Below are 15,104 nucleotides of genomic sequence, written 5' to 3'. Positions count from 1 at the left end.
CAAATGACAGCTTCAAATTATTTCAAGATAGCTAGGATGCACACCCACACCCACAGCCATTCCCAGCCCATTTTTCACTACATGAGTCAGCTGAGAGTTAATTTATCAGGGTACACACTCTCCTCTGGGACACTCAATAGAACCCAGGGCAGACACACTCTTGAGACAAAACTTTCCTCCTTTTATCTGTTATAGTCTCTATGAGTTCGAGAAAAAAAAAGCCTGACTTTCTGCCCCTGTGAGACTGTAGCAAAGATGAGATTTCTGAGAGAACATGACCAAGCCATAGACACAAACCAATGATTCTGGTCTCCATTATCTCCTCAGGAGTTATTGAGTACCACGTAAGACTGGGTATTTATGCATAAATACTTAAGATGCTCATCTCTGCAAGGCAAAGCATATGATGCCAAAGGGCACTGGAAAGCTGACTCCTAAAAGCCTCAAGGGTGGAGTTCATTGCCTTGGTGAACTAAGCACACGGTCCAGTATTCTCAGTCTTCCAGTCTTAGAAACCTGAGATAACGCAACATAAAAAAATGTCTAGAGTTTTGCAATCACATACTGGAGTTTGTGGCAAATGATTGAGCATAGAGAATACGGAGAGAATAACATAGTCATTAGTATCACAGTAAATCATCCTGCCACATTTTCATTGGTAAAAATGCTCTCAGAGGCTCCGTGAGTTTCTGCAATACTCGATTTCTCACAGGCAGGCTTTGAAGGGCTCTGGGATGGTCCAGATCTTCTGCTTTGCTCACATATGGTTCCAGTGCTGCTTCCTAGCATTTAGTCAAAAACAGAGGAACTTGATAGCATAGAGATATCTCCAACTAGGAGATGTCATACCAGGACTGGAGGACAGATAGGGGATGTAACACAAGAATTCTTAGGTGTGAATTAGGTTTTTCAAACACAATACTTTGTTACATCTGTCCTGACCTATGAAATAGAGAGAAAGAAAAACTCACCAGTTTTGTAATCATATACTAGAGATTCTGGTAAATGATTCAGTAGCATCATTTTTACCTACCCCAAACCAAACCACATCCCATATAGACATGGTAAGAAAGCCCATAGCACTAGCCCCTGAGTAAGATGGGAAGAGAAAGACCCATTCACTCGAGAAGAGTAAGGTGTGACCTTCAAGCCTTGTGGGAACAAAACGCTTTGAGGAAAAGAAATGACCTCAGTGGGCAAAGTTCCTGGGGAGATAAAGGTCCTAGGGTGGGGAAGTTGAGAGAGGGGGATCTTGAGTGTGATCTAGGGTTATATCAAAAGCAACATCACAACCCGGAATATCACTCCTTTCCAACTCGCTCCCACCCAGAAATGTAGTCAACACCGATTGATTTTTCTGGGTCCGCATTGTCACCCGTACCCCCAGTGTGGTAGCGGTGGGCACTGTCCTCACCTAAGTCCACTCTTCCTCCCTCTTCCTCTGTAGTCATCTCTCTACACATAACCCCAGACATTTACCTACTCCAGAGTTTTACTGAATTACTCCCAACTCCACATCCAGATCTTTGCTGGTGGCCGAGCAATGATTGGTGTGGGCAATAGGGAAATTTAAAGATTGTTCTCATGGCTGCCAAAATTCTGAAAATCTCACAGATGTATATCTGTCCTGTAAACATTTTTCTCTCCCCATCCCTGCCATCTCTCCTCCATCCTTACTACTATGGAGACCAAACGAAAGTACAACCTTTCCCATTCCAACACATAATCTAGGTTCTCCTTCACTGACAGTTCTCTCCTTCAAAACCGTTTTTGATGTCCTGTTAACACCCCAGAAATTCTATCATTGCAATCTCTTAATAGGAATGCAAAGATAACCCCTAACTGAGGCAGGAATCTCTTCTTGACAGCAGGCTGAGTTTCATGGTCAAATGAAACCCCCTAGGGCTAAGTTCTGACCCCTTATGCCTATAGTTTCTGATTTTAGGCATTACTTAAGGGAATGATCAGACTCAGGGAAATTGGTTTATAGCAGCAGCCTTAAATGCCATGTATGTCGTTGTGCCATTGCCATTGCCTACAAGAAAAGGTTTTGCTCACTTTCAATAGGTACTAGATATGATTCGGTGAGGGGCTAAGGCCCACAAGGATTGTCCTCACGGGCCAGGTATGACGTTCTCCTGCACATTGGGGAAGAATGTCAGGGGAATAAAGGATAAGAGCAAAGGATATATGTGAACCAAATGACCTTATCCATCAGTCACGATATAGTAGCCACTGAAGTGCCTTTCTCTTCTAAGAGAACCAGTGTCCCACATTAGAGATATAGACAGAAACTTTTATTCTTCGACATTCTCTCAATTTTTTCCTCAAATTCCTTGAACAAGATAAGAAATGATGATGTTTATAGAGCTGTGGATGAGATCACAGACTGTGGAATCACATCCCTGCATTCTAATCACTGTCCCCTCTCCACTCCTATGAGCTGAGTGATATAGAACAAGTCTCTTACCTTTTCAACGTCTTAGCATTCTCATTTGTGAAATGAAAGAAATATCATTAGCTAACTCAGAGGTCGAAGTAGAAGATCTATGGGCAGTGATCAATAAATATTAGCCAGCATTAAAATGTTAAATATTATTTTTTCTTTTGTTCAACAAACTGGTTAATCATATCTTCTTTTCCAGATGTTTATTATTAATTTTTACTTAGACACAGATTCTTAAAATTACAAATAACAAATGGATTTCACAAATCTTTTAGTTTGACTCCCTTTGGTCACATCTAGAAAGAAATTTACTATCTCCAGTGGGGTTTTCCCCAGGTGGGTTTTTTTCTTAGGAAGTTACCTGTTTCACACTCTTTTCCACATGTCTGCCACCTCAGTAAGCTTTCCTCTACTTTAAATTGGTATTTCTACTTCTAGATTTGGGAAAACTTTCCTATACGGCTTTGGCCATTTGACTAGCCATTGAAGTTAAAAGAAAATTTTCCCTGAACTCTCCACCCTCTCCATTCTCAGCCTAACCAGCATAGCATGTTTGGGGCTCTAGCCCAGCTCTTAAAGAACCAGTCCAAATAGTGAGGAGGATGGGAATGCGGATGGTGGCAAAGGTCAACACTTCTCCAGACAAGATACACAAATGACCAGCAAACACAGGAAAGGTGCTAAACCTCATAAGAAAATGTTAATCAAAACCACAATGAGATACCACTTCATATCCACTAGGATTAATATAATCAAAAAAAAAGAAAAGAAAAGTAACAAGTGTTGGTGAGGATGTGAAGAAATAGAAACACTTGTCCATTGCTGGTAGGAATGTAAAATAGTGCAACCACTGCGATAAACAGTTTAGTGGTTCTTCAGGAAATTAAACCTAGAATTACCAAAAGATCCAGCAATTCCACTCCTCGGTACATATTCAAGAGAAATGGAAGCATATCATCCACACAGAAGTTCGTACACAAATATTTATAGCAGCATCAGCTATAATAGCCAAAAGGGAGAAGTGATCCAAATTTCTACTGACAGATAAATGAGGAAATTGTGGTATATACATACAATGGAATATCATTTAGCCATAAAAAAAAAAAAATTTAAAATAGGGATACATGCTACAACTTGGATGGACTTCAAAATCATCATGCTAAGTGAAAGAGACCAGACACAACAGGTCACATTTGACACGATTCGTTTTATGTGAATTATTCAGAATATGCAAATCTATAAAGACAGAGAAAAGATTAGTGGTTGCCAGGAGCCAGGGAGAGAGATGGATGAGAGAAGGAAAACAGAAAGTGATTAAGTGCTCATTAAACTGTGGACCCACAACTTAATGGATCCACAATTTAGCAGGTATGAACAAAACGTTTTTCTGAGGTCATGAAAAAGTTTTGGAACTAAAGAGAGGTGGTGGTTGCACAACATTTTGAACGCACTAAATGCCACTGAATTGTTTACATTAAAATAGTTAATTTTGTTGTGCGAATCTCAGCTCAATTTTTAACAAAGGTTATGACATAGTCTTATGTTTAGCATAATCCCCTTTTAATTTTAAAAATACAGATAGACCTGAGTAAAATATGTTAGAGCGTACTTCAAGACATTAAAGATGATTATCAATGAGTAATCAGAAATTAGATCATTTTCTCTTTGATTTTTTTTTTTTACTTTTACAATAATTTAGAAATTAATTTCATGTTAACTTTTTAATAACAAGGAAGCAGAGACTATAGTGGCATTGAATAATTGTTTTTAAGACCATGGGGAAAATGCTAATGTCATAGAGTTAAGTGAGGAAAAAAGAAAATTAGCAAGAAATATGTATAATATGATCCCAAGTATTTAAAATTCACTTCTTATGATAACAGCTTGTCCATGGGAGATAGGCAAACGAATGATATTTTTTCCTACTTTCCAATTTTTTTTAATGAGTACATATTACCACTATAATCAGAAAGGTATTTTTATTTTTAAAATGTCTACTAGTAGTCGAGCTAAGTTCAAAAAAGTGAAGGTTTAGAATGCATGGCATGACAAGGACATTTACACTGAAATTATGTATGTTGATCCCTAATATTTCTCGTAGAAAAATTGTAAGGTATAAAAAAACATATAAAGATGGAAATTTAAATTTCCAGAATCTAACCACTCAGAGATACTTAGTTGTTCTTTGAACAGAATTGGGCTCGAGCTGTTTAGAAATAACAGTCCTTCATGTCCATTCCAATATAGTGAGATCGTCGACATAATTTGTTTAGCAAGTATGAGCTTCCTATGGGCCAAGCCTGCAATATCAGAAGTGTGGCTCTCAGGACAGAAGACAGAGAATACTAAAAGAACAGTTATTGATCTTTGGTTGTCCAGCACACTGTCCTACTTCACAGAGTATCAGCAATTTAGTCATCCGAGCTTCCTTTGGGAGAACCAGCCTTAGTTCATGTGGTTTGGGTGGGACCAACCCACCCCAGCCCCCTACTCAAAGTAGAAACAACCTGGGCTTAAGTCAGTTAGTGGATTCAACTTTTGAGGTCACAGTGATTCATAACCTTAGACCAACACATGTCAAGTGCAGGACTTTTGTTAAAATTATTGACAAGAGAGGTGAACTCTATCACTCTGAGCATTCATAAATTAGCAAGAAATGTTAAAAATCCCTAGGAAGGAAGCTGTGATGATGGATGGGTTGCAGAATCGGTTTAGTAGATGGTGGCCGTGCTCTCTTACTGTCTTGTGCAACCCTCTACCATGGCCCTTCAGACACAGTACTCTGGTCACTGATGTTTCTGTCTCCTCCACCAGATGGTCATCTTAAGGGAAGGAGATACATCTCCCATATGTATCTCCCATATGTTTGGTCATAGCACACATCTGTGAAATAAATTATCCTGATGGACTTGGTAGCATGGAAAAAAAGGCATTAGTGTAGTTCTATCCCCGGTGACTCAGAGGTTTTTGGGTTCCTGCACTTCTACTGGTCAATACCACATCCTATGGTCCCCACCTGTCACCTTCGGTTCCTGCTCTGGGCTGAAACAAGTTATTTGCTCTGAGTCATCAGCTACAGGTACTGCTTAATTCTCACACAACCACCCAGAGAACGTCATCAAGCAGTAGGTGTGAGGGCGGAGACACTTTCATAGAAAGCCTCTTAGAATGAAGCACTACAAGACCAGAAGGGAACTCGAAGTCACTGAGCCCATCTGCACCTCCTTCTTCTCCTGGGGGCTAAAGGAGATCACAGAAGGACAGCAGCAGCTCCGACATCAGCAGCCTTCCTGGGAAGATGTGGCCCTTCCTGCTCCTGCTCTCACTGGCCTTTTTACTGCCCTCTGGGACAGAGGCAGGTGAGTCACCATCCCACCCTCACAGGCCTGACCCCATTCCACAGAGGGCCCAGACCTCCTGCCCCTTCTGTGCATCTCTGATCCACCTATCCTCCAGGAATGTTCTGAAACCCAGCTCCCATCCCATCTCAGAAGCCCAAGCATGATGCTGGATAAGCTACCAGCAGAAATGGCAGGGCAGAAGGCTGTTCTCAAGAAAATCCAGTAGGTACTATCCCTCCCCAGGCTTTGCCTTTACCATCTGGAAGGTGAGACTTTCCTAGAAGTGCATGGCAGAGGGTGGCAAACTGCAGAAGGCACAGCATTCCTAGTCTCCAAGTCTGGGACGAGACAGGTGCTCCCTTCAGTGTCTGCTTAGGAGAGAAGCCCAAAGCTCAGCAGACCCCAGAGCTTTGCCGAGGGGGGCACTGTCCCCAGAAGACTGCTGTTGTCTTTGCTCAGTTACAAGTCCCCTCAGTTCCTTTCTCCAACTCCGCTTCTCTTCCCATGCCTTCAGTGGCTCCCCTCTTTCAAGAATTAAACCCCTGTGTTTGGCACCCCCAAACTTCTATGCTTTCCAGAATTCCACTGCACTGGCCCTACCAACCCTCCTCCAGAGGTCCATTGGGAGGCCACCCCTTCGTGCAGCCAACAAACACTTTTTGGGCACCAACTCTGTGTCAGGCCCTAAGCCCTGCAACATCTAGATCCCTAAACTTACGTTCTGGCCACCAGAAAGCGGCACTGTCCTGGACATCACAGGACCATAAGGGCATCCGAAACTCACTTGAAACAAAGCCAAGTCAGGAGAGAAATTTTCAAGAGCCTCTAGGACCTCACTGTCCCTGAGGCAAGTATGCTCACCTCCAACTATATGTGGAGGCAAAATTCACAGACCAAGCTGGCTGTTCTTCCCTTTTCCATAGGAGAAAGTTGAGGACCCTTCCCACCTCCTCCCAACTCCAGGCCAGCCCAGGCTCCCAAGTACCCCACAGTTCTGAGTCATCAAGATGATGTCTGGTGGACTCAGTGGATGCACACAAGCAAAACAGACTTTTCTTTCAGGAAAGATCATCGGGGGACACGAGGCCAAGCCCCACTCCCGCCCTTACATGGCCTACATTCAGTTTCTGCAAAATGGGCATAAGAACAGATGCGGCGGTGTCCTCGTGCGGGAGAATTTTGTTCTGACAGCTGCTCACTGCAGTGGAAGGTGAGGGGCCGCAGCCAGCCGACACCTCCTGAGACCCGCTCAGGGACCCCTCCCTCCCCAGGGGTGCAGCCCAGGGGAGCTCCCCAGGCTCCTGGTAACTCAAGCTCACAGAGCTCCTCAGAGGAGCCATCTGACAGCACGACTGGGATAAGGAAAAGCTGAGAAAAAGGACAAGTAAGCTTTGGGCTCAGAGGGTCAGAGGTCAGAGTAAGTGACACAGTAGAGAAGAGAAGAGAGTGACCACACTGGCCAAATCAAGCAGTGATGGAGGACGAAAGCACGCATTAACATCAAAGGACAAACTCAAGCGATTTCATGATATTGCCTGAGGGTAAGAGCGAGCTCCCAGAAGCCATACACTCGGTGTCCTTGAGAAGCAGAGGGCACAGTGTCACTCAGCCCTCTGGCCCTAGCTGTAGCCCTGCCCTGCCCCGCTGTCACCTCTCCTTCATGGCTCTGGGCTGTATTTCCGGTGCCTCCACACCCTCACACACATCCCCACTCTGCTCTCTGTATAGCTCAATCAATGTCACCCTGGGGGCCCATAACATCAAGAAGCAGGAGAAGACCCAGCAAGTCTTCCGTGTGGTGAAAGCCATCCCCCACCCAGACTATAATCCTAAGAACTTCTCCAATGACATCATGTTACTGCAGGTAAGGAGGGAACGTCCTGCTGCTCTTACTGCTGAGTTCTCAGTGTTTCCCTCCTACTGTGACCTGTCCATTTCCTCTTCCCATCCTGCCCTCCTGACCAGTCCCAGTGGCTCAGCGGGGAGGGCAGGCATTGCAGCTTCCTGGTGTCCAAGCCGAGAGGCCGCTAGCTGATCTGGACTCTCTTGCCTCTTCCCCATCAGCTGGAGAAAAATATCAAGCTGACGAAAGCTGTGAAGCTCCTCCGCCTGCCCAGGGAAGAGGACCGGGTGATGCCAGGACAGAAGTGCAGTGTGGCCGGTTGGGGGCGGATCGCCCTGATAAACACATACCCAGACACACTGCAGGAGGTGGAGCTGACCGTGCAAAAGGATTGGGAGTGTGAATGCCACTTACGAAATTATTACAACAGTGCCATTCAACTGTGTGTGGGGAACCCCACGGAGAACAAGGCTTCCTTTCAGGTGAGACTGAGTGTCTGCCTAGTGTGGCTCTCGGGAGAGGAGTGTTTGGGGAAGGACTGGGACCTAGAGACCCGTGCTCTAGGTTGTGATCTTTCTCCCAGGGAAGAGAAGCAGGGAGCAGCCAGAGCTGGGAAGAAACAAGGCCTCTGAGAGCCTACCAAGGGCCTGTGGTCAGTCTAAACACAGCACTCCTCCAGGGGGATGAATTTGCAACACAGTGGGCCAGAGCAACTAGAAAACTGTGCCCCCTGTGTGTGCAGGAGTTAAAACCAGGTGGCTCCTCAGAGCTGGCGCCCACCTTAGTTATTGGGCTTGTCCTCCATGCTAAGTGTCAGCTCCACCCGCCTGCTTTCATGTACTTACACAGTAGACTTAGAGCCACAGTCCCACAGCGCCTTTATAGGCAGAGGATCTGGGACCTGGGGGAGAAGAAGGAGCTGCCGCCTGGGGTGCAGTGAAGAGTGACAATGTCCGTGCTGACCTGCCCACTCTCTGATCTCCCACGTGGAGGTCATGCAAGGCAGCCTTCTCTGAGAAGAGGCCTGGGGTGGCAGGGAAGGCAGAACCGGTAGGGGAGACAGCTCAGCTTCCCTGCCTTCTCTGTCCACAGGGCGACTCTGGCGGCCCTCTAGTATGTAAGAATGTGATCCAGGGCATTGTCTCCTATGGACGAAAAAACGGGACGTCTCCGCGGGCCTACACTAAAGTCTCAAAATTCCTGTCCTGGATAAAGAAAACCATGAAGAACCTCTAACTGCGGAAATCGGACTGTCTTTTTTTTTTTTTGAGCTAATCCAGAATCACACTGTTGGCGGATGGGGGAGTGGGGTTTGGGTAGGTGGTGCCAGAAACCAAATAAATGTCTCTGAGCTGAGTGGGAAGAGCTGGTTTCTTATGTATTCGTCAACCCTCACTCAAGGCACCAGCTCTATGGGTAGAAGACCAATGGCACGATTCTGCTGTTTTCTGCTTCCCCTCTCCCCACCACCTCCCCCAAACCCCATGCGAAGCTATTATCCAGCTCCTTCTTATCCACACCCGTAACTCCAGGGCCTGCCCCACCGCCAGGGCTGAAGCTGACTGAGCACCATCAGGAGAAAACGTGAATCTCCCAGGTCCTAGGGCTTGGCCTGAACTTCTTACCTTCTTCCCCTGAGTTATATGGCAGAAAGGAAGAGACTAACACCATGGGTGCTGGACACCAAGCAAACACAGCCTGGGACTGCAGCTCAAGGCCACAGCTCCGTCACACTGGAGAGGGGAGGGGCCTTCCTGAGCAGGACATTTCTTCCCCACAGCCAGGGAAGCTGGCAGCTTTGGGGGCCATGGGGGGAGTCATAAGAAGCTCCTCATTCTCACCTAGGCTGAGTTTCTTTCCTTGCCCTTCTCTGCCCTCCTCTGAGTTCAGGACCCAGCTTCGCCTGCAGTCTTCCTGGCTGCCCCTTCTTCTCCATCTCTGCTGACCACTGAGAGCTCTCCAAGTCCACCAACTCCTGTCCCCTCCAGACCACACTGATCTGAGCTGGCCAGTTCCTCATATCCCTCCCACCTAAGACACCCATGTGGTTCCAGCACGGCCTCGCCATTGAGATGCCACCCCAGTTTATGCCCTGCCAGAGGGCTATCAGACAGACCAGGCCTGTGCTGGCAGCAGGCACGGCTCCTGGAGGGCTGGCAAGGTGTCTCTCCAGAACCCTTGGCCCCATCTCTCACCTGGGCAGGGCCAACTCAATCCCTCACATCTAGCCCAGTGTCCCCCATCCCATGTGATGAAATTCAGAGAGATTGTAACCAGCAATATAAATAAAATACAAATCTTACTCCTGCAGGTTTCTCACATAGATTTAGGCCCCGCGGACTCATGTGAAGGAAGGAGAGGGAGTTAGATGATTCGGGTGAAAGTCAACACTGTCAGTTTCACTTGGGTTCAAGTGATAGAATCTGTATTATGTTGACTGTATATTCCCAATGCCTGGCACCTAGTAGGTCTTGGTGGGTAGAGGCATTATAGAGATATTCTATTTTTTTCTTTTTTAATGTTCATTAAAAAGATCTTTAAGCATGGGAAAGATTGTTTCCTCAGAGGTGGGGGGTGGGAAGAATACCTCCACAGACAGGGAGACCGGAAGGAATCAGTAAGTTCAAGGTGCTTGCCTGCCTCCAGCCCAATGTGCCCACGAGCAGACTTCAGCTCACCCAGGAAAACATCTTGAATACTTGTTACAGAATGGCCAGCACAAGAGCCCAAAGGCTTTCTCTTTAGGGAGGTGTCTGAGCCGAAGCTTATCTCTTGTTTAGGGATGCCAGGAAGTCATCTCAGGGCAGGTGTTTACATGTAAGACCTCTGCTGGCCCGGCTGTCAGGAAACCTGGCCTCAGTCTAGGCTCTGTCCTAGCTCTGTGGCACCTTCAGGCGGTTGCCACCCCTCCTGGGACTTTGTCTCTCTCTCATCAGTCAAAAGAGGAAGTCCTACAATACAATTCTCAAACTTGTTTTAAACCACAGAATTATTTCCTCAAAGTAAATGTTGTACCTAAACTTGTGCGCGGCTGGGCAACTTTTTAAAATGTTATTTTTGTTTTGTTTTCTATGTTTTCCTTTTTGTCTTTTTCAATCAAGGAGCGAGGTCCTTAGTAAGTCCTAGATGCAGGAATTTTTTTTTTCAGCTCCAAATCAGTAGCTCTTTGCTTGTAAAAGTGCCCAAGGTCATTCGGAGATTGTGTTGCTGCATAATTTGTGTGCAACAAGATGTGCAAGGTCATGCCTCTGAGGGTTACACATCCCAGAGCACTTACCTCATATCACAGGAGAGTGTAGTGTTGTGTGTATTTGAGGCAGGAGGGCATTAGCCCAGGGCTGGAACTTAGGCTCAGCTCCTAGGTAGCGCCTCGTATTAGTGGAATGACCGGGAAGGCTGGCTGCTGGGAGGGTCTGGTGAGGTGAGCCCAACATAAGGAGAGTCTTGCTCAGCAAAAATGTCATATTCTCTATGTGTGGCCTCCAAGCCAAAAACTTTCTAACACTGAAAAGTCTAGGTCATCTCAGAAACTTTAGATGCAGCAGTAACCATGATGGCATAAAGATCAGAGACGTGTCTCCATTCTCCAGATCACAAGAGCCTCCCTGATTCCAGCTCGAGTCTACACAGACCAGAGCTTGCAGCAATGACAGCGAACGTTTTCTGGCCCATCCAGTTGGATGAGTATTTAAAGTCAGACTCTAATTGCCTTCTAGCAGATACATAATATGGGTTTTCCTACCATTTGAATCTGTACCATGACACTCCTACCTGCTACTTTTAAAGCAAAGGAAATTAGGGTCGCCCTCCCTGCCTGCTCCCTGCCTGCCCACTGTCCACCACCGTACTTCTGCCGGTACCACCCTTTGTGGACTTACAGAACTTACAGGGTTTATTCCCACGCAGCACTGCATCTGAGCAACAGACATTTCACCATGAAAGGAGCACAGCAACAGGTCCCTGTTTTTTTTTTTCGTAGGCCTATTGCTAGACTATTCTCATCCACAGATTCGGGAAGCTCAGTGAACCTCGGATACGACAAAGCCACATCTGAGCACATAATAGTCAAACTGGTGAAAATCAAAGATAAAGAGAAAAAGTTGAAATTAGACGGAGGGGGAAATAAGATACATGACTTTAGGGGAAGCAACAATAAGAATAACAATGAGCTCGTCAGAAATCATGGAAGTCAGAAGACAGTGACATTTTTAAACAGTTGGGAGAAAAAAAACAGGCAATCTATTTCTGGAATTCTATATGCAGTGAAAATGTTGTTTGAAAATGAAGTCGAAATAAAGACATTTTTAGAAAAGTAAAGTAAGAGAATTTGCTGCCATCATACCCCCACCATGAGAACACTGAAGGGAGTTCTTAAGGAAGAAAGGAAATGATCCTCTTTGCAAGCAGAAAGGGAAAAAGAGAAATAAAAGTATAAAACGTGACTGAATGTAACAGGTGTGAGCGAGGATAGATGGAAATGCATCGTCACAAGTTCTCAAATAAAGTGGTGCCCTGTTAAATCAAAGGAGACCGTGATATGTGACGGAGGCATATTATAATCCTAGAGTAACCACCGAAGTAACATATAGAGAAATAAAAGCGAAGGCCAATAAAGAAGATGAAATGAGTACAACAAAAGAAGGCAGGAAAAGGGCAAAGGAAAAGAATAAGCCACACTATTAGAAATCAAGTAGCCATAGTCTTCAATCCACCCTTATCAGTAACTGCATTACATGTAAACAAATTAAACACTCCAATTAAAAGGCAAAAATTTTCAATCTTGATTAAAAAAATGCAAGATGTGGTTTTATGCTGTTTACAAAAAAAAAAACACATCTGAAATATAAAGACATGGATAAGATGAAAGTAAAATTATAGAAAAACAAGATATATCCTGCAACACCCATTAAAAAAAAAACACCTTGCCCATGGAGTTCGTCGCTTAACTTTTGAGTTTTGGGCCACCTGTGAGATAAGCTGAAGTATCTCAGTAGAATTTTTATTGCCATTTTTTCCACATTTATTTCTATTTCTTTTAACATGAGTGAAGTTGAGATTCTTTTTATTATTTTTAAATGTATTTTACTGTGATCTGTGCAGGTCTTTGCCCATTCCCCTATCCGCTTCTTGGTCTTTTCCTTCTGAATTTTCAGAAGTCTTTCTATATTAGATAGATTCACTCTTTAATTGTGATATAAATTGCAATGATTTATTTCCACGTTTGCTGTCTGTATTTTGAGTTTGCTTGTGCCGCTTTTTGACAAAGAAATTTGTTAAAATTATTTTTTACATATCATAATTTGTTTATCGATTTTTTCTTTTAACGTTTCTGGATTTAGAGTTATTGCTAAAAAGGCTTTCTCACTTTAAGTTTATGAAGAAATTTACCCATATTTGTTTCTAGTGTACTTACGGTTTTATTTTTGTGCACTCGACTCTCTTATCAGAAATGTAATGTTTCTCTGGACCACGGTATGAGAATACTGCTGTGGCTTCCTGGCATCCATTTCTGGTATCAGGAATTCATTGAAGAGAGTAATTTTGGGGACAGCTAACCCTCTTCCATTCTCAGTACACATGGTTTGGACAGAGCAGCCCCCAACTTCTGCTAAGGCTGTGACCTAGGCTTACAGGGATCAGTGGTTTCAACTCCTCTGACCAACTCTACATGTCCCTAAAGCAGTGTGGCAGATTGTGCTTTGCTATGACTGCCACTGTGTATATCCCATCCCTCAGGCTCTTTTTACATGACTACGACGCTCCCTTTTTAAACCTGGATGAGGCCTCTCAATTGCCCCAAGCGGTGGAATATGATAGAATGGATACAATATGGCATCAAAGTCTAGGTAAAAAAAAAAAGAATGGTTTCCACCTGGGTCGATTTTGAGAGATGTTCACTCTGCAGAAGCCAACCATCATGTTGCAAAGAAGACCGAACACTTCTACACAGAGGCTGTATAAGAGGCCCTCACAGAGAGGAACTGACATGCCCAATGGACAGCCGGAACCAATCTCTGGGTCTGTGTGAGCCAGCCTTCAGCTGATCCCAGACTCCAGGCTTCAAGCCTCCCCTGACATCAAGGGGAGCAAAGGGGACCTATCCACACTAAACCCTGACCAAAATTTGTGAGCAAAATAAATTGTTATTGTTGTTGTTTTAAACACTCAGTTCTTTAATTACTGAAACGAGCCCTCTTCAGTATTACCGCCACTCCATTCTGTCCATCCCTCTAGCCATGGCCCTCACCATCTTTGTCTGATCACTGATGGCTTTGTCTCCAATACCAGAAGCAAGAAATTTCATCTCCAACAGCCCTGAGTCTCATAAAAAAAAAAAGAGGCCTCAACAAACAATCATCCCAATGGTCTAGAGAGAGGCAAGGATAGGAAGAATCTCATGCATCATCATGGGACTCGGGTTTCTGGGGCTGAGGGACCTGCTGCTGGCTGATACAGAATCTTCAACCACCCCACCCTCTAGCCTGTGGTTCCTGCAGCTGGTGTGGCTAGCACTGAGTCCAGAGCTACAGGTGCTTATGTGGTTACTGATAAGTTCTTACGCCACTCAGATCCACAGGCTCGATCAGAGAGCTGCATAAGGCATTCGAAGAGAGCCTTATGTTATAAAGGCCACAACACCAGGGAACCCTGGGGTTAGAAGACTGGGAGGAAACACCAGCAGTTCTGACCTGGGTGGCCTTCCTGAGGAGATGCAGCCACTCTTGCTCCTGTTGGCCTTTCTTCTATCCCCCAAGGCAGAGGCAGGTGAGTGACTGTCCCCACCAACAGAAGCCCAACCCTACCCCACACTGGCACAGCTGTGCTCAGATGCTACACTCAGACACATCCTGGCCCTAGTCCATCCCCAGGAACTTTCTGAACTCTAGATTCAACTTCCCTCAAAGACCAGCAAATCTGATGCAAAATAAAACCTCAGCAGAATGGCAGAGCAGAAGGCTGCTCTCCGGGAGGGCCAGAGGGTCTTAGCCCCTTCCCAGGTCCTAAGCTTGTCACCTGGAAAGTGGGTTTTTTACAAAGGCATCTGGAAGAAGGTTGGAAACAGGGAATGAGAAATAATTAATTCCCCAGGAAAGAGCAGCTCAGGGAAAGGGGCTGGCTTCCGTAGTTAAAGTAATGTCCGCTAACGTTCTAACGCAATGTCTTCAGATCTTCCCTCAATCTTCACCCTCTTCTCCGAGCTTTGTCATTCCCGCGCTGACCAGGAAAGAAGCTAAAGACCCACTTGATCCCAGAGTTGGTGGCATCCTGGTTCCCTTAACACTTATGCTTGGCTGGTTCAGTCTCAAGTTCTCTTGGGTAATTTTTCAGTTGCAATGTTCTGATTATTACAAACCAGCAGCATCTCCGTGAGTCTGGGAAACAAGATGGGAGAGAGGTACCTGGGAAAATCATGGAAAGGATTTACCAGGATCTACAGGGACTTCCTGGCCTGTTCCAAACACAAATCCTGTCT

At 45.2% G+C, this 15,104-nt stretch overlaps 2 protein-coding genes across 2 annotated transcripts in view; both read left to right on the top strand.

Moving 5' to 3' along the window:
- The first annotated feature begins 5,658 nt into the window (after positions 1-5,658).
- On the top strand, positions 5,659-8,920 carry LOC102881776 (granzyme B(G,H)). Its single transcript, XM_006906852.2, has 5 exons — positions 5,659-5,805; positions 6,850-6,997; positions 7,516-7,651; positions 7,852-8,112; positions 8,723-8,920. The coding sequence occupies exons 1-5, from the start codon at positions 5,745-5,747 to the stop codon at positions 8,864-8,866; spliced, it is 750 nt and encodes a 249-aa protein (XP_006906914.1). The 5' UTR covers positions 5,659-5,744; the 3' UTR covers positions 8,867-8,920.
- Positions 8,921-14,301: 5,381 nt separating this feature from the next.
- Positions 14,302-15,104, top strand: part of LOC102881520 (mast cell protease 1A-like) — a 2,934-nt gene continuing 2,131 nt past the window's right edge. Inside the window, exon 1 of the mRNA XM_006906851.2 lies at positions 14,302-14,395. Coding sequence (XP_006906913.1) covers positions 14,341-14,395 — 55 coding nt within the window. The 5' untranslated portion in view covers positions 14,302-14,340. The remainder of the gene's footprint in view (positions 14,396-15,104) is intronic.

The sequence above is a fragment of the Pteropus alecto genome, unplaced genomic scaffold (genome assembly GCF_000325575.1).
Source record: "Pteropus alecto unplaced genomic scaffold, ASM32557v1 scaffold171, whole genome shotgun sequence".
NCBI lineage: Eukaryota > Metazoa > Chordata > Mammalia > Chiroptera > Pteropodidae > Pteropus > Pteropus alecto.
This window is presented reverse-complemented; position numbering and strand designations above follow the sequence as displayed.